Source organism: Hyperolius riggenbachi, chromosome 7 (genome assembly GCF_040937935.1).
Source record: "Hyperolius riggenbachi isolate aHypRig1 chromosome 7, aHypRig1.pri, whole genome shotgun sequence".
NCBI lineage: Eukaryota > Metazoa > Chordata > Amphibia > Anura > Hyperoliidae > Hyperolius > Hyperolius riggenbachi.
Genome location: NC_090652.1, coordinates 22,680,348 through 22,706,963, shown reverse-complemented (window position 1 = coordinate 22,706,963; position 26,616 = coordinate 22,680,348). Strand labels below are relative to the sequence as shown.

Here is a 26,616-nt window from a genome sequence, read left to right as displayed (position 1 = left end):
CTGGCAGGAGTGTGAGTATATACAGGGGGGTGTATGAGAGACCGGCCCGGCTGCCTGGCAGGAGTGTGAGTATATACAGGGAGTGCATGAGAGACCGACCCGGCTGCCTGGCAGGAGTGTGAGTATATACAGGGGGGTGCATGAGAGACTGGCCCGGGTGCCTGGCAGGCGTGTGAATATATACAGGGGGGTGCATGAGAGACCGGCCCGGCTGCCTGGCAGGAGTGTGAGTATACAGGCAGCCCCCGGCCAGCCGTTCCCCGTGTGCCTCTTACTCTATCCCTGCTGTGTGTCCTCTCCGGCTTACCTGAAGCCTGTGTCACCTGCATGTGCTGCCGTATAGGTAACGCTCTCATACTGCAGCAAATGGAGGTGACACAGGCTTCATAATGCCGGAGACCCCACACAGCGGGGATAGAGTAAGAGGAGCACGGGGGTCTTTCCTGCACCACCCTGTATATTCTCTTGTCATTATCTGTCACTGCTACAGCAACACACATGACTGCTGACAGGACAATGACTGTTCTCTGACTGTTATTATTTCTCCAACAGATTATGGTGCAGAAGATAATGGTGCCGCACTACATTTACCAGCAGGAAACTCCATTGCTGAAAATATACACAGCAGACGTCACCATGAGGACAAATCACCAGATCTCTCCAATCCTGAGGAACCTTCTGATCAATCCCATCCTGTTATCTCAAATACCCATCCTTATTTATGTTCTGATTGTGGAAAAGGTTTTCGTTTCAAATCTGGTCTTCTTACACATCAAAGAATTCACACAGCAGAGCGGCCCTACTCATGCCCAGAGTGTGGGAAATGTTTCAGTCAAAAATCTAATCTTCTTCAACATCAGAGAAGTCACAGAGAAGAGCGTCCTTATTCATGTCCAGAGTGTGGGAAATATTTCGGTCGGAAAGTTTATCTTATTAGACATAAGAGAACCCACACAGGAGAGCGTCCTCATTTGTGTCCGGAGTGTGGGAAATGTTTCAGTCTGAAAGCAAATTTAATTAAACATAAGAGACTTCACACAGGTGAGCAACCTTATTCATGTCCTGAATGTGGGAAATGTTTCAATATTAAGGCTAATCTTCTTAGACATCAGAAAAGTCACACAGGAGAGCATCCCTATTTGTGTCCAGAATGTGGGAAATGTTTCATTCAGAATTGTGATCTTCTTAGACATCAGAAAAGTCACACAGGAGAGCGTCCTTATTCATGTCCAGAGTGTGGGAAATGTTTCAGTCAGAAAAGTGGTGTTATGGCACATCAGAGAAGTCACACAGGAGAGCGTCCTTACTCATGTCCAGAGTGTGGGAAATGTTACAGTCGGAAAATGTATGTTGTTACACATCAGAGAAGTCACAGAGGTGAGCGTCCTTATTCATGTCCAGAGTGTGGGAAATGTTTCAGTCAGAAAGCTAGTGTAATGGCACATCAGAGAAGTCACACAGGAGAGTGTCCTCATTCATGTGCAGAATGTGGGAAATGTTTCAATCGGAAATCCGCTCTTATTAAACATCAGAGAACTCACACAGGAGAGCGTCCTTATTCATGTGTAGAGTGTGGGAAATGTTTCAGTCAGAAAGGTAATCTTATTGTACATCAGAGAAGACACACAGGAAAGCAACCTTAGTCAGGTCAGGAATGTTGTGATAAGTTACAGTCAGACAGCTTATGAAGCTACGGGGATACAAGCACAAGTCTTTTGGAAGCACATATTATTAGAGCAGCAGCAATGACGTGGCCTCACAGTGCTGGAACTACACTACAGATGTCACCTGCTCTACATTCAGGACTTCCTCCCTACGTCCTCCAGGACGGCCCCTCCTGAGACTGTGTCTGTCCCTCCACAAACCGGAAACGCCTACCAGAAGTAATTAAAATACAAACCAATCAGCATAAAAGCATCTCCCCCCCCCCCCCCACCCCCCCTCAATCAGTCCTTTTTCTGTCTCTGCATCACCCAGGGAAGCACTGCACCTGCTTATTATTTTGAAGTAGGGAAGCTTGAGGGCACCTACCCTGCGTTAGGTACCGTATTTGTTTAAAGGACAACTGAAGTGAGAGGGATATGGAGGCTGACATATTTATTTCCTTTTAAGCAATACCAGTTGCCTGGCTGTCCTGCTGATCCTCTGCCTCTAATTCTTTTAGCCATAAACCCTGAACAAGCATGCGGCAGATTAGGTGTTTCTGACATTATTGTCAGATCTGACAAGATTAGCAGCATGCTTGTTTTTGGTGTTATTCAGACACTACTGCAGCCAAATAGACCAGCAGGACTGCCAGGCAACTGGTATTGTATAAAAGGAAATAAATATGGAAGCCTCCATATATTTCTCATGTCAGCTGTCCTTTAAAGTGATGGCGGTGGGGTCAGCTGTGCTGGGCGGCCTGGTGCGTGGAGGTGACGGGTAACCTGGAGCTGTGTACCGCGCAGTTACTGGGCTCATGGAATCTGATAGTGTGCCGCCACCATGGCTGTTTTTCCTCGTGTAGAGGATCTGTCCTTGCTGTGCGTACCTCCGTTGTGGAGTGGGCGGGACGGAGCGATGGTTTAATCACACCTATTGGCGTGTGATTGGCTGATGGCGGCGGGGAGGGAGGGCCGAAAGCAGGAAGCGCGGCTTTTAAGGTGCACACTTGCTGCGATGCTCGGCGTTCTGCGAGGGGATTATGGAGCAGTCAGCAGAGTCCACCGCAGGAGACACCCGCAGAGGCTCGCACAGAGTAGGCCAGTGCACAGCCTGCGGTAAGGGCTTGTTCACATCTAGGGCGTTTAGTGTGTGTTTTTCTTTTTCTTTTTTTTTTTTTTTTTTTGGCACCAGCGATTTTTAAAAACGCCCTGAATTTGCTAGTGCCATGAATCCTTATGGGATAGTTCATAACAGCGCGTTGCATCCACTTTCCATTCAGCAAAGCGCTGCAGGTACCATTGTCGAGGTGGTTTTGCTACAATGGAAGGTATTGGAAATGTGCCAAATGCTTACAAATCTTTTTATCTGACAATTGCATTCGCGCTTTTATGAATAAATACATGGTATTTATTCATTTCCGGGGTAAATTGTTCACTTCCTGACTGATGTCAGGAAGTTAAAAAAACGGAATTGCTCTGCAACATTGACAGGCAACCTATTGGACCAATCAAAGTGCGGGGATAATGTCTTTTAAAGCACAGTTCCCCAACCCTGTCCTCAAGGCCCACCAACAGTGCATGTTTTGCAGGAAACCACAAACATTCACAGGTGAGGTAATTAGTGTCTCAGCAGAGCTGATTAACTGCCTGTGTGGATTTCCACAAAACATGCCCTGTTGGTGGGCCTTGAGGACAGGGTTGGGCAACACTGCTTTAAGGCTACTTTCCCACTAAGACGTTGCGTTAGGTGCTACGTCAAGGTCGCATAACGTGCCCCTAACGCAACGCATAGTGGGGTAGAAGCTGGACGTCAGATCGAGCCGCATTAAGCGTCTCTTCATGCATCCTGTGATGCGTACTCTTGGACGCATGCGGCATCACGTGGTCCCGCCGACCAATCGCCGCACAGAGCGGCGCTCCAGGAAGTAAACACTGCACGTCACGCCGTGCCGTGAATATTAATTAGCCATGTGCCTGGCCGAAGGAGGAGGAGACCACCTCCTCCAATACTACTGAGCATGTGCAAACAGTCTAACGCGGCTCAGCCGCGTAGAACGCACAGCATGCAGCACTTTGAAATAACGTGAAGTGTTACAATGTAACGCAACGTCCGCACTGTGAACAGCACATTGATTTTTCATTACTGTGCGGTGGGCTGCGTTACAGGCTGCACTAACGTGCGCCTGTAACGTCTTACTGTGAAACCAGCCTAAAGTGATTGGACCTGCACTGGCTCAGGGCAGGACCAATGGAGCTCTCGTCATTGCCAATTAGCAGGCATAAGTTTGTAGCGCTTGCTATGCTACTCTGATAAGGTATGTTGACTCTGATAAGGCACATTATTTGTTATAGTGAATTAACCCCATGGTGTGCAGAAAAGACATACAGAAAACAGACAGATGAGTGTGCTCCCAGCCTGGGCTTTTTATTACACTCACTCTGACCTCCTATGATGGAGGAGAACTGACTCTGCAGACTCCTCTAGTATCACTACAGTACTCAGCACATGGGGAGGGGGTGCACAAGCTGGGGGCAGGACGCTGTGCACAAGACCCTGCTGAAAACTGGATAGGGACTGTCGACAAATGTTCGTATGATTCCTTGTCAGTGGCTGAGCAGATCGGAACCACACTATACTAAGAGGGATTTAAGTGTGTAACAATTTGTGCAGAAAGCAGAAAGCTTTTTCTCTCTGCACCTTTAGTTATCAGTCTCTCAGGATAGGGAGAATAGATTTTTTTTTTTTTTTTTTTTTTTATTTCTTGGACTGCTAGAAAATTTACAGTGCTGAGGCGCACAGGGCGATCCTGACTGCGTTCAGAGGCTGGAGCCTCCCCAGCCTGTGTTGGCAAAGCACTAGTGCATGTTCCTGTAAATCTCCTTTGTAAACATTACATATTTAATTTTAACTTTTCAGCACTGCTTCTGTTAATTCACCAATGACTTAATTGCTTCTTATCACAACTAAATGATCTATGTCTTGTTTTTTTGTTTTTGTTTTTTTAAGACAAATTAGTCTTTTTGTAGGTGTTGTTTGAAACTTTCTTTAGTATGAATTTTTTTTTTTTTTAACTTTAAATTTTTATTAAAAGTTTTTAACATTACATAAAATACAGCGTTTAATATATGCATTTGTAGTACTGTGGTGCTTTAGTATGAATTTTACAGGGGAGAAATAAAGAAAAATTACACAATTTCTCAATTCTATTATAGATGAAACCCACACGTTATTTGCCCTGATTATCACAGCATTTAAATTATGTTACTAGTACAATGTTTGGCGACAATATTTTATTTAGAAATAAATGTGCATTTTTTTCTGAGTTGTGTATTTTTGTTTTCTCATTGTACCCTATCAATAATTACAAACCCCTGTTTGCAAAAACGCCTCTTAATACACCCTTATGACATTCATAATTAAAAAGCTGAGTCCCCAAGGTAACAACAATTTATGGACGTCAGAAAACAGAATTATGTAACTATAACATACAGGGCTGTTCAAATATGGATAGTTTAGTAAAGTTTCGGCTCGTTGCGTTTTCCTAACATTTTCCCAAGTTTGGTCGTTAGTTTGTAAATTACTTAAAATGAGGCCACATCTACCTCATTTGATAACAAACTGGATTCACAGCAATCTATTAGAGCACCTATGGCTTTTTGCCTACCATTTATTTGCACTTATTATTACACCATTCTTTGCATAGCCGTTCCAGTGCAGGAACCCTCTGACCATATTCAATAAGAGCTTGTTCAGTGTGTTCCAGTGGCTGCGCTCCTGTCCATATACGTAGCATTGTAGCTTGTGCACGGCTTTGTGCTTTGCACTGGCACAGGACATATTTGCGCCTGCACAGTAATTCCGCACTCGTACACAGACAGGAGGGCGGCTGCGAAGAAGAGGATCCCAGCCAGCAGTGGTGGGTTCAAGGCAGAGAGTCTCTGGATCATCCATAGACTTCCCTCTACTGAAATAAGTATTTAGCTTTTATTTATTCCCCCCCCCCCCCCCCCCCCCCCCCCCCACAGGCTTGCATAAAGGCTGGCATCACATGTAATGATTTTCAATGGTAATACACAAGTTGATTCTGAATTTTTGTACGTTTCCCCACGCATGAAATCTCAATGTACCTGTAATAACCATAGACTGCTGGAAGACTACTGGGAATGAAACGCATGTAAAAGTGCGCTCTACGTATGCAAAACCACAAATGGAAAACCGTGCCTGTTTTCCACAATGCAAGTGTGATCCCAACAGGGCTGTGGAGTCGGAGTCGTGGAGTCGGGCAATTTTGGGTGCCTGAAGTCTGAGTCTGAGTCGGGAAAAAATGCACCGACTCCGACTCCTAATGAATTTGTAACTGTAATTAAAATAGAAAATATGATAAAATGTTCTATTTCTCAGATAATAGTCATTAAAAATAATGTATATATACAGTAATAGCTGTGCTTAGTCCACAAAAATGAAATAAACCAATCAAAATTAGTTACTTGTGCTGCTTCAATAAAGCAGTCCCCGTATTTTTAAGGTCAGATATACACATCTGATTGTGACTGTATATATGATGTGTACACAGGAATCTCTTATATATACTAAATAACATCCATGCTGTAAGAATAAAGCCTGATGTGTAGCTGTGACACTAATAGAGATGGTCAATGAGATGGAAATAATTCTGCATTGATGCTGATTTATGCAAATGTATGCACTCCCTTTGCTGATGAAATCAAATAATTTGATATGTTGTTAAAATTTGGTTTGGTGACTACAAATTAAAGGGTACCTGAGACGGATGAAAAGTAAAGTTTTATACATACCTGGGGCTTCCTCCAGCCCCCTTCATGCTAATCAGTCCCTCGCTGTCCTCCACCACCCGGATCTTCTGCTATGAGTCCTGGTAATTCTGCCCGTCAGCGCTGTCCGGCCGCATGCCGCTCCCACAGCCAGGAACATTCTGCACCTGCGCAATAGTGCTGCACAGGTGTAGTATGCTCCTGGCGGCGGAGTGTGTGCATGCGCACTACGCCCGACTGGCTCAAGTACCTCGACTCATAGCAGAAGATCCAGGTGGTGGAGGACAACGAGGGACTGATTATCCTGAAGGCGGCTGGAGGAAGCCCCAGGTCTGTATAAAACTTTAATTTCCTCTGTCTCAGGTTTACTTTGTTACACAGTAGTACTATACTCTACATATGCACTCCCCACAGAGCTGCAGGGAATCCACTGAGAATGCTGTGCACATTGAATACAGAGGTGTTGTCTGTCACCCATAAACCTTGTTCAGATTGTGCATGAAGAATGTGTAATAGAGGAAGAATCTCCTCATTCCCCTGCAGAGTACCTGCACATCATTCTTACATGTACCCACACTTACATTGCCTAGGGCCTGATAGATGTTCTTTGTTCCGGTTTGTACCTTTTACAAGTACTCTTTCCAAGGACTAGTTTTAGTCTAAAGGGAATAAATATAGTAGTCTACATATCCTTCTCACTTCAGTTGTCTTGTAAAATTCCTAAGCGTTGGCAGTTAAGAGACGAATTTCATGTTACATACTTTTAATCAACAAAATTGTAATATGCAAATTAGAGGAGTCGAGGAGTCAGAGGAATCCTAAACTGAGGAGTCGGAGTCGGTGGATTTTTGGACCGACTCCACAGCCCTGGATCCCAACCTAAGAATGATCACTGTTACTGGCTGTAACAGTGATCATTCACAAAAAAACAGGCAGAGATTGGCTCAGGGAGTACATGTTCCCTTGCACCAATCAGTGTTGCCTTAGGCGTCATTGGGAGCATGTGCGCATGTACTCAAGGTAATGGGCACTATACTATACACGGATGGCAAGTGCCAGAGGTCTATGATGAGTGACACGCACGTTGAAAAGCACACTGCAATGTTTAGGTCTCTGGCAATGTAAAACTATGATTTATTAAAAAATCAGCGCAGATCATAAGTGAATCCACTGTTTCACAATCCGCTGTATTTCACCAAAGTGGTCATCCAGTTTACACATCCAAGTGGTTGACTATCACCCAAAGGATTAGGAGCTTACCAGCTGCTGACAACCCACAATATAAGGCTGTATGTCTCGCATTTAGTGGTAAGGGGGACCAGGAAACGACCAGAATTCAAACTTCCAACAATCTTTATTTTAGATCAGGCATAACATCCGGAATGCCAAGATCGACAAAAACATGGAAATAAATGGCAGATCGAAGTGTACACCGTTTATTGGTAAAACAGCACATAACCATAAAGTGGAGAAGTAAAATTCAATAAAATTTACATACGGGGCCCAAGCAACGGGAACCCCAAGAAAAATTTGCGCTTGTATGCTGTAACCAGTAAGATAATAAAAGGTGCCCCCTGTCTCCTTCCCAAAGGAGACGGGCAGCACCTTTTGGGAAGGAGACAGGCAGGACCTTTTATTGTCTTACTGGTTGTGGACTAGCATACAAGCGCCAATTTTTCTCGGGGTTCCCATTACTTGGGCCCCGTATGTAAGTTTTTTATTAAATTTTATTTCTCCTTTTTATGGTTATGTGCTGTTTTAACAACAGTGTACACTTAGATCTGCCGTTTATTTGCATGTTTTGTCGATCTTGGCATTCCGGATGGTATGCCTGTACTAAACTAAAATAAGGATTGTTGCAAGTTTGGATCCTGGTCATTGCCTGGTCCCCCTTACCCCTGAATGCGAGACATACAACCTTATAACGTTGGTTGTCAGCAGCTGGTAAGCTCCTTCTAATCCTTTGGGTAATGGTCAGCCACTTGGATGTGTAAACTGGATGACCACATTGGTGAAATACAGCTGATTGTGAAACGGTGGATTTACTTATGATCTGCGCTGATTTTTTTAATAGTTTTATCTGTGTGGACTTTTGGACATTGTCTTTCCTCAGCAGCGATCAATTACCTGATTCCCCTGGCACAGATCTTTTTTGTTTAAATGTAAAGCTATGATTGTTGGCTCAGCCAAAAAGTTTACCATTAGTTGATTTGCCAGAAAAGGCGCAAGTGTTTTATTATTATTTTCTTTCTATTTTTTTTCTTTAAGTGTGTGTTGGTTTTTTCTGTTTTGTTTCCATAGGAGAATGTAGCCATTTCGGCAAGTCTGTATGCCTACACTATTTCTTATTAAGTTTGCATCAATACTGTTTATGTATTGGAAAAAAACTTTTCAATAAAAACTTTTAATGGAAGGGAGAAAAAAATGCACTACATGTGCAAAAAAGCTACCGCTGCACTGTGAACCCCACATGGGTATTGCAGTGTGGTGAATCGCGTTACAAAGCGTCCGTTACACCGCAACGCACTGCTGTGAACAGGACCTAAAAGACTCTTAAAAAATTGTATATTTTACAATGAGGCTCAGCTCACACTTGAACCGGGTCTCCAATGGCCAGCCACAGCGACGGAAAGTGCATTATCTTCTCTGATGGTCTATTGAGGTGTGGAGCAGATGCATTTCCACCATAAGCTTCTATGGGAAGCACATCCACTTCTCACGAAAAATCTTGTAGGTCGGGACATTGCAACCACAACAGATCCAGTGGACACAGGATAACATGGGACATCTCTTTTTTTTCCGTTGCAATGTGCCAAAATAGACAAAAGTGTCTGCCTTGTGTTTTGATGAGGATATAGTCTATTCTCATTTTCGTTCATCAGCATGGGTTTACTAAAGATTTTGTAAGACCAACATACTCAATGCTGAATGTGAATTGAGAAAGAATTGGATGTAGTTTACTTGGACTTTGTAAGGGCCCTTTTCCCACGAGCAGTTGACAGGCAGTGAAAAGACTGTTGAACTCACAACTGCTTGCTGCTGCTTAGTAACTGCTCACTGAGCGTGCAGTTCAGCCGCCTATGGAAAAGGGTCCTAAAGGCTTCTGACAGTGTTCTCCACAATAGATTGGTGCAAAAGCTAAGGCCTCTTTTCCACAGGCAGTTGAACTGTGTGCGCAGCAAGCAGTTACCAGGCAGCAGTGAGCAGTTGAGAGTTTGAGAGGCATTTCACTGCCTATCAACTTCCCGTGGAAAAGAGGCCTAATGATACAGCACAGAGGCAAAATGTGTGTATGTGGATAGAGAACTGGTTAAGGGACAAAAGGCAAAAAGTGATGGTAAACAGATCATACTCAAAATGGGAAACTGTTAGCTGTGGGGTCCCATAAGGATCAGTACTAGGTCCAGTCCTTATTCAATTTATGTCTAAATAATGTATTCCAGTGGATAAGACAGAGTAAGGATGCTATCTTTACAGATGATGCAAAATAATGTTGAATTTTCAAAACTAAGCAGGATAGTGACATTTACAACAAAATCTTGACAAGATGGCCACATGGGCAGGTATACGGCAGATGAAATGTAATGCTGATTAATTTAAGGTCCTGCATCTGGATGTGCCAATAGTAGATCAATGTATAAAACAAATGGTATACAGCTGGGGACATCAGACTTGGGGATACTGGTTGGTAACACATTAAGCAACCGTAGTCAATACCAAGCAGAAGCAGCTAAAGCAAATACAATTATGGACGCATTAAATGGGAAGTAAAATCATGAGATTCTTGTATACAATTCCCTCTGAAAAAATTGAGATGCCACATCTGGAGTATGGGATACATTTTTGGGTGACGCTATAGGAAGGACAGGCAGCGCACAGCAGTTATAGCAATACTTGCGCCGCTGATGTGTGTGTTGTGCAACTACCGCATCTAGTGTTACCTCCGTAATGCCTGCATTGCAGATGCAAGTGTTACTCTATATGTGTGCTACACCAGTAGTGTATCGGTAACATTGCCATACACTGCCTGCACATGGCAATTTTACCACTGGATAGTGACTATGCCTCTATGGAACTTCTTAAGGTAGGCACAAATTTATGGAAACTACCTGCAAAAGACAGATAACCGTTACTAATATGGTGCAGGACCAGCTTTGGCATTCAGGACTGCTGGCAGTCTCCTTGGAATGGATAATAGAGGTACGGTATCGATTTCAGGGAACTCTTGTACCATTCTTCCTGCGAGACATTGGCCCAGGCCACATGTGAGCAAACGTCCTCCTCTTGGCAGAGCCGGATTAAGACCACATGGTCCCAAGCAGAGCAATAAATTTAGGGCCCCCCTCTTCAACCACCCTGTTGAAAGGATGTCCCTGCAGTATAGGTAGTTGGATGTCCCCCAACTATAGGTAGTAGCCAGATGTCCTCCCAGAATAGATAGCAAGACAACACCCCTGTAGCCAGATGTTCCCCCAGTATAGGTAGCCAAGTGACCCCCCCCCACTATAGGTAGCCAAGTCACCCCCCCCACACTATAGGTAGCCAGATGACCCCCATATATATATATAGAGCCAGCTATCACCCCCCCCCCCCCCCCCAGTATAGGTAGTCAGATGTCCCCCCACCCAGGCAGCCCGCTGTTTCCACAGTATAAGTAGCCAGATGTCCCCTCAGTATGGATAGCCAGATGACCTCCCCAGTAGAGGTAACCAGATCCAAATGTCTCCCAACCAGTGTCTCACAGGTGGGTTACATGATAAGAGACCCTAGCTGTCGCCATGGAGAACAGATACTAAAAAGCACTGAGGAGAATCTGCATCGAAGATGTGGCGCGGGAATGTGGAGAGGTTGTGTCTTTGCTCTCACACTGCGAATGTCATCTGTTTTGCTGCTGGGTAATGCCACAACGTGTCAAACTAACAAGATTCCCGTCTTAGCATGGCTGTGGCCACGCTCAAGTATAACTCGGGTGATAAAACTAAGGCTAATTAGCTCAGCAATGACAGGAAACCAATGGAAAACATCACAAACAGAACTCTAGACTGGGAGCACACTTGTCTGTTTTCTGCCCCGGAACACTGAGAACCAATGTAAATCAATGACAGGCCAGTGCACACTTCAAGGTGTTTTTCCTATCCAGAAAAAAACCTGACAGCAGTGAAGCAAAGTGTGGATTTTATATATCAATTAAAGTAGCTTCTGTGAAAAAAATGCCTGTGGTTTCCCACATACAGACACACATGGTGTGTAAAAAACGGATGCAGAAAAGCGCATACAGAAAACTGACAGACAAGTGTTCTCCCAGCCAAAAGCTTTTTAGCAGAGCAGTTTGTCTAAATGATGATGCTATCATGGAAGAAAAGCTAACTACAGATGTGCCTGTATCCTTTCTGGCAAGCAAGCAGAGTTACATGAACAGGGGCAATAAATATTTATTGGGGTGGCCAGGGCCCTTGACCTTTCACTAGATCAAAGCAACTGCCTCTATTGTCTGGTGGATAATCCGGCTATGGAGGTGTGGGAGGGGAAAACAGGAGGAAAAGAGTCTTCAGCCAATCAGGCTGCATTAGTTAAGCCTGAGGAGATAGTAAAGAAGCAAAAAAAAGACAACCCAGCATGCCCTGCAACTTCCTTTGTGCGGCACATGTACCAAATAAGAGGCAGGTAAACTGGGGAATGATCTTTTATCAATAACCAAAGTAATAGTGATTTTTAACTTTTGGATTGCCTGGTTAGCATCCTTATTACTTGTTTACCAGATAAAAATAAAGAATTGATTTTTGATTTTATGCCAGACATTTAATGCCACCCTCAATTTTTGTTCGGCTCACCACCGCTGCCCTCATAGCTTTCACCTCTGGTTTCTTCCATGTAAATAGCTCATCAGCAATCTATAACTGACCCAAGCGACTTAAATTATTATTTTTTATATGCACCAATGGATGTTTGTAATAGTGTGCTGTTTGGGGGAGTAGCATTACTTACCTACAGGCACGGCCGGCGCTTCCATAGAGGCAAAGGGAACAATTGCCCCAGAGCCTGTAGGGCCCCCCAAGGTGCCCCTCCTCCCCTCCAGCTATAGTGAACAATGCCAGTGGGAATGCTGTGTGTTTACTTTGTATAGGAAAAGAAGGAGGTGAATAATGGAAACCCCAAAGATACCTTTATAGGGGACACATGATGGACACCTAATAATATTGTGGGGTGGGTGGGTGGGGGGGTGTAGGATTGGATTGGGCCTTGCAGTCGCCTCAAATTGTTGATTTGGTTTGAAGGAGGGCGTCAGGGGGACCCCCAAAGTTACTTTTGCCCCAGAGCCCCACTGTAGCTAGAACTAGCCCTGCCTATGGGGGCTGCTCCTGTGGCCTCTCGTCCATACAGTCTTCGCCATCTCCTCCACACAGTGCCACAATTTCATTTTCCTAGGGTTGATAGATGTGTGTGCATGCCATCTGCAATGCATGCTGGGAAATGTAGTCTGTGGATACGAGTACAAAGATCTCAGCAAGCAATGCAGCGGCCGAACGCAAACCACGACCCCGGGAAAATGCAGCAATGTGTGGAGCAGATGGCAACTACTATAAGGACGAGAGGCCGCAGGAGCAGCCCCTGTAGGTAAGTATTGCCTCTCTCCCCACCCGCTGTACTACAAACCTCCCCTTACAGGGGAACTGAAGAGAGAGGTATATGGAGGCTGCCATGTTTATTTCCTTTCAAGCAATACCAGTTGCCTGGCAGCCCTGCTGGTCTATTTCTCTATAGTAGTATCTGAATAACACCAGAAACAATTATGCAGCTAGTTTTGTCAGATCTGACTTTAAAGACTGAAACACCTGCTTGTTCAGGGACTATGGCTAATAGTATTAGAGGCAGAGGATCAGCAGGGCTGCCAGACAACTGGTATTGCTTAAAAAGAAATAAACATGGCAGCCTCCATATACATCTCTCTTCAGTTCCCATTTAAAGTGGAACTGCAATAATAAAAAAAGTGTTTCACTTACCTGGAGCTTCTGCAAGCTCATTGCAGCCTTCCTGTCCCACTCCGGTCCTCCGCGATCCTCCGTTCTCCTGCCGCCAACTACTTTCAATTCGGTGGACTCGGCAACTGCGCCTGCGCGCCCCGGGCCACGCGTATCTTTCTCCGCAGTAGCGTCGGCGTGCGCCGTGGGGCATGCCGACGCAGTTGATGGTACCACAGTACCGAAAGCAGCTGACGGCGGGAGAACAGAGAATCGTGCAGAACCAGCGCAGGACAGGAAGGCTGCAAGGAGCTGGCAAAAGCCCCAGGTAAGTGAAACAATTTTTTTTATTATTATATTATTTCAGTCACACTTTAAACAAAATAATAATTTGAGGTGCTCAGAGCGCTCTTTAAAACTAAATTGCTGCAGACAGGGAAGTGTGCAAATAATTTCACTCACATACAGATATTGTATATGTATTTTAATAAACCCAATCAGGGAGATATAGTGCGCTTGAGAAATAAAGCTACAGCTTTGTGCACATTATGCGAAATTGCTTTAAATAGGCGGATGAAACATTGACATGGGCGGAAGCATATGAAGCAGAGCTAAGTAACAGAAATATTGCGCATGCTCTGAGAGACTGGGAGCGGCAGAGAACTGACAGTGGTCACGTGGTTAAGTGACGTCGCTATGATCGTTAGAGAAATACCCATAGTGCTGCTGGCAATCTCTGCCACTAGAGCACAAGCTGCACACCTCAGCAGTGGCGGCCATTTTGCTGAAGCCCAGCATTCCCAGCCATAGAGAGGAGGCCCCACCCCCAGCTTGCTCTTGCTCTGGACAAAGTGTATCCCCCCAGCCATGTGATAAGCCCCCCTGCAGCCAGGTGTGTGAATGCTGAGTGGGAAGAGGAGAGAGGAATGAGCTGTGTGTTTGGGGGACCCTCACATGGTGTAGAGACCCCCTTTGTGAATCAGCTGTTCCTCCAGACTTTGCAGCAGCTCTGCCTGTGTCCCCTCTCTGCTGGAGGGGCTGCCTGTGTCCCCTCTCTGCTGGAGGGGCTGCCTTTGTCTGCTGCAAGCTTCCATTATCACCTCAGTAAGTGTGGCATTTATATTAGTGTGTGTTGTGACATCAGCACCTAACAATAAACAGAACTTTTTAATAAGGTGGCACTGCCCCCTTTAGACCAGTTACTATTGAAATGTGATTTTTATGGTGACAATCCTGCTTTAATGCTGAATAGCAGTGTTGGTGACCACACAGGTGTCAGTTAGTAATAGGCAGCGCAGTTACTATAGGAAACTGCTGCATGTAACGGCTAGTGGGCAGCTGTCCTCAGCTCAGATGTACATACAGGGCTCAGCAGTGTTTCTACAACCTATAGTATGGGGAGGAGGTGCAGCTGCCACCAGATTGACCATTAGACCAGATTAGACAGATCCCTCTCTGATAAAATTGATCAGAGAAGGATCTGTTCCCTGCCTGCACACTGAACTCCAATACATTTCAGCAGAAAATCTATAGGAAATTATCCTAGCGCCACCACTGCTGGACCCCCCCCCCCCCCCAGTGTATATGTGGGTGCCTCCCCAACAATGTCCGTACAGTGTTGAAAGCTCACCAGTCCTCTGGTGTAAATTCTGGCTTCCTGCAGTGTCCGGCGTATCAGTGAGCGCCTGTACTCGTCACACATTTTCCAGCATTTTTGATCGATCGTTTTGACCGATTTTCAGCTCAATAACGGTTAAAAGGTCGATCGGGTGGCCATGTTGTGGCTGATCCTCCAAAATGATAAAATTAAAGGATCAGAAAGTCGATCGCTTTGCAAAATTGAGTCATGTATGGGCACCCTAAGGGCCTGTTTCCACTACAAGGGAACACGCAGCGTTTCCCTGCTTGCATAACATATTGTTCTGTTACAATACTCTAGCTGGCTGCAAACAGAGCAGCACATGCGCGAGTCTCAGAGACTCAATAGGTGCTCCCAGTGTTGTGTCTGAGTACGCTGCCTGTTAATTTGCGCTGCCCCGCATGCGCAGTAGGAGACTGTGCGGCCAAAGTTCTTATTTAATTATGCTGCTGGTGGTAAAATACTAAATATCTCTGCTTCCACACCTCTTACACTCCCCAAATTTTCAGGGTAGGGAGGGGACCCCCCGAACGACCTCTATGCCAAATTGCAGCCCCCGAGCCCCACTGGTTACCGAGATAGGTTTCTATAATCTATCTCCTGAACCAGTGGGGCTCGAGGGCTGCAATTTGGCATAGAGGTCGTTCGGGGGGTCCTCTCCCTACCCTGAAAATTTGGGGAGTGTAGGATGTGTGGAAGCGGAGATATTTAGAATTTTACCACCAGCAGCATAATTAACTTCACACTGAGCATGCGTGCTACTCAATGGCCTCAATTCATAAAGCATTCCCGCAGGCGGAAATGCTGAAAACAGCTGACTTTACCGACCACTTAGCAAAATGCGTATTCATAAAGGCTGTTTACGCATGAAAAGCTGACATTCCAGAGCAGAGCATAAATCACCACCTTGTGCAGTGATTATCTTAGCAAATGTAACAAAATGTCCATTCATAAAGATTAGAGCAAGCGGTATGCGGACGGGAAATACCGCTTGCTCCGATGTAGCGATAAGCATGCAGATTACATGTAACCGAATGGGACAGACCTCCCAAGCAGCAGCAGAGAGAGCAGCGCACGGAGGCACTCTGCCAGCTTTTTTTTTCCGGCAGCCTACCGCCAGCCTACAGCGGGAAATCTCCGCACTGCTATCGCAGCTGGCAACATTTTCATGAATGACCACCCAGAAGTCTGAAATACCGAAAGCGGTGTTTTCCCGCACGGATTTACTTTTCCGACCACACTGTTATGAATCGAGCCCAATGTGGGAGGGAGCTTCCCGACAGCACAATCAGACATTACACCGGCAGTGCCTGATTCTAAAGGCCCCCTCCACAGGCTTCCTGTACAACAGCGGTGACGTCACCCTGACAGGCACTCCCACTGTACAGCGGCTGTCACACTGCTCATTAGGAATGGTCAATGCAGGCAGGGGGAGAGAGGCAGTGTGCCTCTGAAGTATTACAGATTATGCACCCCTCCACAGCGTTAGTGCGTCCCATGTCACCGATGCGAACAAAGGGACAGATTCAGAGCAGAAAGTACATTTTATTTATTATGTGGAACAGTAAAAAAAAAAAAACAACAACACTTTGCTGGTAACTTCTGCACGCAATGCAACAGCACTAAAGGTGTCTGTTGGGAAAAAAACAGTGTTTTTGACAGTGGTTCTTTAAATAAATGAGATCCATATTATCAGTGTTGAATTTACGGAGTAGCTATGTAATGGTAGCTACTTTCAATTGAGATTTAATTGAGACAGCTGTGACCGCGAGGGGGGGAGGGGTTAACATACCCATGAGGCCATCTGATAGGATGCCTCCCACAAGGCGTTCCATGTCACTCCTATGATTCCTCCTTCTGGGCTAAAGAATTGAGCATGGGAATAATGTGAGAGACGACATGGATGCATTGGATCAGACGGCTGCACAGGTATGTTAACTCCTCCCCCTTCCTGCGGTCACAGCTGTCTCATTTAAAGAGAACCTTAACTGAGAGTGATATGGATGTTTCCTGTTAAACAATACCAGTTGCCTGGCAGTCCAGCTGATCTCTGTGGCTGCAATAGTGGCTGAATCACCCTGAAACAAGCATGCAGCTAATCCAGTCTGACTTCAGTCAGAGCACCTGATCTGCATGCTTGTTCAGGGGCTGTGGCTAAAAGTATTAGAGACTCAGGATCAGCAGGCGATTCAGGCAACTGGTATTATTTTAAAAGGAAAAATCCATATCCTTCTCAGATTAGGTTCCCTTTAATCTCAATTCCGACTAGCTACAAGTATGTAGCTACTCCATAAAATCAACACTTAATATTATCATCCAGTATAATGAGCCATCTGTGACCTGCTGGGTGTGCAGCGCATGTCATACATCTCCTTATATAGTCCTACAGGCCAGATAATCCTCAGTCTATTCTCCCCCCTGTGTAGGTCACATGACCATATCAATGAGGATGGATGAGGACCAGAGTCACATGACTGAGAGGATAGTAATGCTCAGCCTGGAGATCATCTGCCTGCTGACTGGAGAGGTGAGGAGGATTCTGGGAGGGCCGACTAGAGAGGTGAGGAGGATTCTGGGAGGGCCGACTAGAGAGGTGAGGAGGATTCTGGGAGGGCCGACTAGAGAGGTGAGGAGGATTCTGGGAGGGCCGACTAGAGAGGTGAGGAGGATTCTGGGAGGGACACATACACTGACCTCCATAATGATTACGACAAAGGGCTGGTAGGCGTATAAAGCAGTCATGTTTAGTACTTTGTTGCATATGTTTTGCATGCAATGACTGCTTGAAGTCTGTGATTTATAGACATTAGCAGGTGCTGAGGATCTGCTCTGATGACGCTCTGCCAAACTCTACTGCAGCCGCCATCATCACCTGCTTGTCTTCTGGCATTTCCTGCACTTGTGCATATAAGATGTTTCTGTACTCCTTTGTGCAGCTGCCACCAGCAGTGACATGATCAGTGCAGATACGTGTGCAGTACCTGTGGCAGCCATACATGCTGTAACACCTCCACCACCATGTATAACTGATGAGCGGCTATGCTTTGCATCCTGGGTAGTTCCTTTTCCTCTCCACACTTTCCTCTCGTCATCACTCTCATACAGGCTCCTCTTGTTTGTCCATAACTACTTCTTACAGGATTCTCCCCCTGCACAGCCATTCTATATATATACCTGTGTCCCTCACTGCCTTCTTATACCATCATCACCACAACATGTCAGGCCTGTGCTAGGTGAGGAGGATTCTGGGAATATACCATCATCACCACAACATGTCAGGCCTGTGCTGGGTGAGGAGGATTCTGGGAATGTACATGGTGATTGCTGTTACTGTGTGTTATTACACAGGAGTATGAAGTAGTGAAGAAGACATCTGGTGAGACTCCCGGTAGCCGTCTTCAGGGCCCATCTACCATCTCAGTGCCTCCACCTCACTCCCTGACACCTCAGAGAAACAATGTGAAGAAGATTCTAGAAGTCATAAACAAGATGATTGAGCTGCTGACAGGACAGGTGAGCAGTGCTGAGGATTATGGGACATTATGCAGCATCAGCAAGGGGTGTGTGTATAGTAACTATTGTTGTGTGTGCCAGGTCCCTATGAGGTGTCAGGATGTCACAGTCTATTTCTCCATGGAGGAGTGGCAGTATTTAGAAGGACACAAGGACCTCTACAAGGACTTCATAATGGAGAATCAGCCGCCCTTCACATCACCAGGTAAGAGCAGTTCAGAGGATCCACTTAGATCCTCCCCCATTATCTGATAAGCACATTAGCCTGGATCACCTGCTAGACAGAATCCATTGGAAATAAACACTCAGTAACTGATCATTGGATAATTATTCAGTGAAACACAACCCAACAACATGAAAACATGGTAAACAATAATGATACTTGGGCAAAGCTAACAGTCTATCCCTCAGGAGACAAACTTCAATCCTCAAGGGCCAAATCCGGGGCAGTGTTTAGGATGGACAGAGAAATGTGCTCTACTTGATGAGCCACACCTCTCCTGATTCAGTCCCATCAATTCGTTAGAGCTGTGCCAAAACCATGTGAGGACCTCGGCCCCCGAGGACTGGAGTGCGGCAGCTTTTTGAATCCGTTCATGCTATTCTCATTCATGCAAGACCGAACAGATGTTGCAAAATCACTTGGATAATACAGAGGCGCCAATGAAGTATAAAATAGATTAAAATGGGTGGTTGTAATATGTTGAATGTTTTGAGATTTTAATTGAGTGATCTAAATATTTGATGATTTGAGCTCTCTACATAGCTAGGGCCCTGCTGTGATGAGGAGGAGAATTGTCTATATTGGATGTGACGCGATTGAGATATCAAAGCTATAGATCAATTATATATGTGATATGGATAAGCCTGATTGAAAAGAAATCTTCCATTATCTAGGTTAGGGGAACAAGGCTTTAGTGGGAATGTTAACATAAGACTTGGTCTATGATGTCTGTGAACTACCCCCCTCTCTTGGAATGTATATGCTAGCCATCCCCCACAGTCAGAAGCTATGGTCAAGCAGCTGTCTTTCATTATTTCTCTGGCCAAGGCATACCAGAAGATTGCCAAGTCTGGTTTCAGCCAGAATGGAACATGTGCTCTCTTTGGGATAAATGAGGAGTTAACTGAAACAGCTAGATTCAGTAGTTGACCAATAGAAATTATAGCATTATTTAATTAGACCAATCACAGATAGTATTGGGATACACTGTGGGACCATCCCATTTTAGTTATACAGGGTACTTAGGCGGGAAAGTGTCATTCTTTCATTCTTCAGCTTCACACACACACCCATTCACATACAGACACACAAACCAAACAATAGACCTTTTTTTAAATATACATACAGATTACTAATTCAATTTGTAACTGTTTTTGATGTAACTAAGAATTGTACCTTATTGAATTTTCGAATATAAATGGAAATCAATAATGCTTAATTAAACGACCACATCTTTTTAAATGATTTGCTCTGGTCTCCTCTCCAAAAGACTTTGTTTTTAAACAACAAATCCCACTTATTACAGTGGTGTTGATAGAATCACCTCGCCATAGAGACGCAACAATATGTATGATGGATCAAATACATTTGTTCTTACTCCAAAAAGTTTCTGCAACACGTTTTGCGAGTCTGGCGCCATTGATAGACACGGCCAGGAGCCAATGAAATCGGCTCCTGACCGATTCACATAGCTCTGCCGTCATAGAGTCCGCAGAGCCAGTGAGCTGCAGTAAGAGACGTTGGGTTTGATCGGCGGGGAGCAACGGAAACTGAGGCTGCGCGCTGCGGGCAGTGATTGAAATCTACGCCCTGCCAGCCAGGAGCCCTCCAAAACAGGGCGTATATTTCAATCACCGCGGTCCTTAAGTAGTTAAAGGACCACTGTCGCAGAAAAATGTAAAATGTAAAATATGTGTAAACATATACAAATAAGAAATATGTTTCTTCCAGAGTTAAATGAGCCATAAATGACTTTTCTCCTATGTTGATGCTGATACTTATTGTAGGTAGTAGATATCTGACAGAACCAACATGTTTTGGACTAGTCCATCTCTTCATGGGGATTCTCAGCAAGGCTTTTATTCTTTATGAAGACATTCCCTGAAAAGGATTTATACAAAGATGCTGGCCAGCCTCCCTGCTTGCTGCACACTTTTTTGGCAGTTGGACGGAGCATCTGTCAATCACTAAGTGCTTTTGAAAACAAACAAAACCCTGAGAATCCCCTATGAGGACATAGGCTAGTCAAAAACCTTTCGGTTCTGTCAGTTTTCTACTACCTACTGTAAGGGACAGCAACATAGGAGAAAAGTAATTAATGGCTCATTTTACCCTGGAATAAACATACGTCTTCTTTGTATGTATTTACATGTATTTTAAATTTTACAATTTTCACGATAGTTGTACTTTAATGAGAGGGGCGTGAGCTCAGAGCTTGCTATACTGGCGTAGTGCTGCTAGCATGCGCTGGTAACTTACGCTCGCTCCTCCGAACCAACGGCCGCTCCACTGAGCCCCGGCGGGTCCAGTGGCTTTAATGAATGTGAACACAGTGCTTTGATTGGCCCAGTAGGCTGCCAACACAGCCTACAAACCAACACACTTTGGCCCTTTGACACTGGCACGTTGCGGTGGCCTGGTTTCGCCGCTGGCCATCGCTACATCAATAAAGGTCTATGGGGCCTTTCATACTGGCGCAATGCAACGGAAGTGACATTTTCAGCGCATCCCCGACGTACTTTGTTACTTCGTTTAGTAAAAGGGTTACCTCCACTATCTCTGGAAAGTCCAGCCAGGAGCTATACTGCACACACTCTACAGCCTGTTTCCATGCCTGCTCAGGCAGACACCACTCCTGAGAAGCAGCACGCCTGCTCAGAAAGACTCCACCCCTGAGCAGTAGTACACCTGCTCAGACAGGTGCCACCCCTGAGCAGCAGCATACCTTCTCAGACCGACTACACCCCTGAGCAGCAGTACACCTATTCAGAGAGGCACCACCCCTGAGCAGCAGCATTCCTGCTCAGACAGACTCTATGTGATGATTTGCTCAGCTGCCTGTGCAGACAGGCAGCCTTTTGACCATTGTGTAGGTTTGCATGCTGCAGGACTCTGGAAAGGAGTCCTTCTGTCAGTTTGGCAGCCTGTGCTTGCTGAGGAATTTTCATACGTTGTCATGCAAATTGCCTGGCCACATTCATTGGAGGCGTGTACTATAAGTACTATGTGTGTCCCACAATGCTTTGCTGGCCATAATGGAGTCTTCCTGTGAAACACTCTGTAGAGTGTCAGCCATGCTCTTTGTTTGAAGATCAGCTTAGAGTAATTCCTGGAAACTGTGCTAGGCAGATTCCCTAGGGCAGTTAGGATTGTTTATCTGTTTGTTTATTCCGATGCCATTGTCTTGTCCCAACGGTGGTTGACAGGAAATGGTTCTGATTTCTGTTCTTGGAGTATAGCTGGTGCAGCGGTTGCTACCAGCTATCTCTTCTGTCCTGTCTCATTGGATCGCGCTAGCCACTTTTCGCTAGCGCTGTGGATCCTTCTGTTCTGTCTCCTGGGATCGCGCTAGCCACTTTTCGCTAGCGCTGTGGATCCTTCTGTTCTGTCTCCTGGGATCGCGCTAGCCACTTTTCGCTAGCGCTGTGGATCCTTCTGTTCTGTCTACCTGGATCGCACTCGCCGTTCGCTAGTGCCGTGGATCCTTCTGTTCTGCCTCTCTGGATCGCACTAGCATCCTGCGCTAGTGCTGTGGATCCTGTCTCTCGCTTGTTCCTGTTTTCGTGTGTCTGTCTTGTCTGCTACAAGCGCTTGCTGGAGGCTCGGTGAGGTAACCGTTAAGCAAGCGCTCGCGTCCTCTGTTTTACGTTTGTTTGTCGTTGGTTAGTTAGGCGTGCTTGTCCCTGTTGTGCTTATCACGTGGGGACCGCGCACGAACGCGTGCACTGTTGCAAATGAGTGCGGGGTACGCGTTCAGTTAGCGTTTGTTATTTTCCGTATCTCCTCATTGTATGATTTGCTGTGCCTTTGCTACTCTCGTGCTCTGCCTTGCTGTAGCCTTGTGTCACTTCTGGCGATCGCACCTCTCGCGATCGCGTTCCTGTTTCGTATCTGCTGTTGTGTGTGCGCGGCTGTTGTGTGTGCGCGGTCGCGGGGTGGCGACTAGATTGGCGCACACACATACAACCTGTCCCTTTGCTCGTTCTCATTCGCAATCGCTTCTCTTGCGATTGCGTTCTGCGCTTCGTACAATTCCTGTCTGGCATTTGTGGAGGTACAGAGGATTGGTTCCTCTGCACTCCCCAGCGCCATCTGCCGACAGGAATTTCCCTCTACGGGTGCGTAGCACCTTTTGCTGGGTGCCTGCAATTATACGCTTGTGGAGGATTTCCGCCGTGTCAGCGCACGCGTTGTGCGCTGATCACGGAGAAAGTTCCACAATCGTTACACTCTACCCCTGAGCAGCAGTACACCTACTCAGACAGGAACCTCCCCTGAGCAGTGTAACACTTGCTCATACACTGCAGAGCTCCCCAGCCACACGCAAAGCTGCTTCTGTACAGCAGTCACTGGGACTACATGGCAGAGATCGCTTTTATGCTGTAATAGAGGAATCTTATATTTCTGCCTTTTCCACCCCTGTGTGTGCTCCCTACAGGTGGATCCAGTAACAGAACCTCACCGGAGAGATATACAGGTCCTCTTTATTCCGAGGATTGTACACAGGAAGATCACACTATCCCCCACCCTCATCAGGTAGATGGAACGGAGGCTGTAAACACAACACTGACTCCATATGGAATGACCTCACTTCATCAGTGCTTGCATTGTAACAGTGTTATTTCCTGTTATTTTCTGTGTTTAGGGTGAAGAAGTGACGGATGTGAAGCTGGAGGATGGAGATGATGAAGAGACACATGTGAAGGAGGAGCAGCAGTCTGCAGAGGAGAGTGACATGATGGGGACCAGTGACTCAGGGATGCCACTTCCAGGTGAACAAGCAGCCTTCCCCATTGCCACATACAACAATGTGTTACACCCAGGGCCATTTCCCACCTATTTGGTGCCCCAGACAAGACCATGTGCACCATCCCTCCGGCCTTCACATTGGCTTCAATTAACTGTTGTTGATCTGCTCGGTAAAAAAATAATAATTTGGTAAAATACCACATTCGGTAAATCATGTATATTCTGTGTATCAGTCTTTCCCTGTTCATGTCTGAAGGGTTACAGGGGAAAGCTCTTACTTTCTGATGTCCCGTTCAGCAGTACATTGGTACCATTGGAGTAGCAGGACTGGGTGGCTCCTCCTATTGGCTGGCTCCTTAGACTGTACATTTTACCAAATGGCTTTTTGTTAGTTACTGACAGCTCCAGGCTGCTTTTAAAATGCCGAACATCTCACTTGCTTTTACCAAGTGTTCTAATCTTGGTGAATTGAAATTTATTGAGGTATTTTCTGCACAAGTCGGTCATTTTATCTCAATAACAAACTTAGTGAATTGACATTTGATTGAATTTTCAGTAAATTCAGCTGTTTTCTGCATTGCTGAATGGGGTAATGCTTGGTGAATTGCAGCCATTGTGGGATAGTGTGCGCCATTCAGCCTGGATTGGCCGCATTGAGTGGGCTGGTCACTGATGGTAGATTACAATACACGATACTTCATAAAAACTTGTCTGTACATTACATGTGCTGTAAGGCCTCTGATCTATTGTTGGACTGAATTGATTGACATGTAATTGTTTCTATGACATTCGATCTTATGGGTGGGTTGCTGTGGATTTCATTGTTTTTATTTTATCTATTGTTTGAGTGTAACCTGGTCTTTATTAAAGTGAACCCGAGATGAAAATAAACCAATGAGATAAACAATTGTATCTGTCCTCCTACTCCTAAAAATAACTTAAGGTATATAAAGTTTTTATTTTATGTATAAACATTTACAAAGCAGATTAAATGTTTTAGAGTCTCTGCTCAGTTGCGGTGTTTCAAGAGTCCCAGAGTGAAAATACATGAATTATTGTCCTTTTTATCTTTTCACTTGCAGTCAGAAGCCCAGTTATCTGCTTGGGAAAATGTTTTATAGCTGTAATTTATCAGTGAGCTGATTGGGTCCCGACTGGAGAAAAAATAGCAGTTCCATAGCTGAATATTAACTCCTTCAGGCTGGGGAAAAAAATAAGGAGCACAGCATAAGTGTCTGTATGCTTGCCACTCGTAAATACACATGTCTATCTCATGCAACATGTCATCTTGGGTACACTTTTAAAGAGACCCCGAGCAGTAGCTAAATTCAAAAATTTCACTTACTTGGGGCTTCCTCCAGTCCACCATAGGTTGCAAGGTCCCCCAGCATCCTCCTGGCTCCCCTCCAGATCCCGCTGGCGGCTCCGTTACAGCGACTCCCTGGATGGGTGTCTCGGGCCGACACTTCCTGGATCTGGATGCTCCGCGTCATCATGGAGGCCGGTGTGACAGTCCTGTGTATGCGCGGTTCAGAGTTTGAAAATCACGCATGCGCAGGACTGTCACACTGGCCGCCGTGATGACGCGTAGTGGCCAGCGTGATGATGCAGAGTGTCCAGATCCAGGAAGAGACCCAGCACGGGTGTCACTGGTAACAGAACCACCAGCGGGACCCGGAGAGGAACCAGGAGGACGCCGGGGGACCTCACGGCCTACTATGGGCTGGAGGAAGTCCCAGGTAAGAGAAATTTTTGAATTTAGGTACTGCTCTGGGTCTCTTTAAGGCCTAATAAATATTGCATTTATCTGAGCTATGGGTGCTATTTAATTCTTTCTTGCTCTATTTCGATACATGTGGATGATACTGAATGATTGCACATTAGCTCCAGTGGTGTGTATATACAGGTGGGCACATGAGAGACTGGCCCAGGTTTATGGCAGGAGCGTAAGTGTGTACAAGGGGGTGCATGAGAGACCGGCCTGGCTGCCTGGCAGGAGTGTGAGTATATACAGAGGGGCGCATAAAAGAGACCGGCCCGGCTGCCTGGCATGAGTGTGAGTATATACAGGGGGGCGCATAAAAGAGACCGGCCCGGCTGCCTGGCAGGAGTGTAAGTATATACAGGGGGGTTCATGAGAGATGGCCCAGGTTTATGGCAGGAGCGTAAGTGTGTACAAGGGGGTGCATGAGAGACCGGCCTGGCTGCCTGGCAGGAGTGTGAGTATATACAGAGGGGCGCATAAAAGAGACCGGCCCGGCTGCCTGGCATGAGTGTGAGTATATACAGGGGGGCGCATAAAAGAGACCGGCCCGGCTGCCTGGCAGGAGTGTAAGTATATACAGGGGGGTTCATGAGAGATGGCCTGGCTGCCTGGCAGGAGCGTGAGTATATACAGGGGGTGCATGAGAGACCGACCCGGCTGCCTGGCAGGAGTGTGAGTATATAGAGGGGGGCGCATAAAAGAGACCGGCCCGGCTGCCTGGCAGGAGTGTAAGTATATACAGGGGGGTTCATGAGAGACTGGCCCGGCTGCCTGGCAGGAGTGTGAGTATATACAGGGGGGTGCATGAGAGACTGGCCTGGCTGCCTGGCAGGAGTGTGAGTATATACAGGGGGTGCATGAGAGACCGACCCGGCTGCCTGGCAGGAGTGTGAGTATATACAGGGGGGTGCATGAGAGACTGGCCCGGGTGCCTGGCAGGAGTGTGAGTATATACAGGGGGGTGCATGAGAGACTGGCCTGGCTGCCTGGCAGGAGCGTGAATATATACAGGGGGGTGCATGAGAGACTGGCCCGGCTGCCTCGCAGGAATGTGAGTATACAGGAAGCCCCCGGTCAGTAGTTCCCCATGTGCCTCTTACTCTATCACTGCTGTGTGTCCTCTTACTTGAAGCCTGTGTCACCTGCATGTGCTGCCGTATAGGTAACACTCTCAGTCCGCAGCAAATGGAGGTGACACAGGCTTCATAATGCCAGAGACCCCACACAGCGGGGATAGAGTAAGAGGAGCACGGGGGTCTTTCCTGCACCACCCTGTATATTCTCTTGTCATTATCTGTCACTGCTACGGCAACACACATGACTGCTGACAG

General features: G+C 46.1%; 2 protein-coding genes across 5 annotated transcripts in view; both read left to right on the top strand.

The window, feature by feature from the left end:
* Positions 1-26,616, top strand: part of LOC137524137 (zinc finger protein 436-like) — a 297,499-nt gene that overhangs the window by 229,427 nt on the left and 41,456 nt on the right. Inside the window, exon 9 of one of the 2 annotated variants that reach the window (XR_011022637.1) lies at positions 553-3,961. Coding sequence is in view for 1 of the 2 variants with exons in the window: in XM_068243694.1 (XP_068099795.1) it covers positions 553-1,643 (1,091 nt within the window). In the remaining variant the exon portion in view is untranslated. Of the gene's footprint in view, positions 1-552; positions 4,970-26,616 lie in introns of those variants that run through there. The other variant, XM_068243694.1, reaches the window with a different exon arrangement.
* The window catches only part of LOC137524136 (oocyte zinc finger protein XlCOF22-like), a 214,467-nt gene continuing 201,987 nt past the window's right edge, over positions 14,137-26,616 (top strand). Inside the window, exons 1-6 of one of the 3 annotated variants that reach the window (XM_068243690.1) lie at positions 14,137-14,288; positions 17,462-17,562; positions 18,384-18,548; positions 18,630-18,753; positions 23,210-23,307; positions 23,417-23,543. In XM_068243690.1, the coding sequence (XP_068099791.1) occupies positions 17,467-17,562; positions 18,384-18,548; positions 18,630-18,753; positions 23,210-23,307; positions 23,417-23,543 (610 nt within the window). In that variant the 5' untranslated portion in view covers positions 14,137-14,288; positions 17,462-17,466. Of the gene's footprint in view, positions 14,289-14,314; positions 14,501-16,902; positions 16,965-17,461; positions 17,563-18,383; positions 18,549-18,629; positions 18,754-23,209; positions 23,308-23,416; positions 23,544-26,616 lie in introns of those variants that run through there. The other 2 variants (XM_068243689.1, XM_068243691.1) reach the window with 2 other exon arrangements.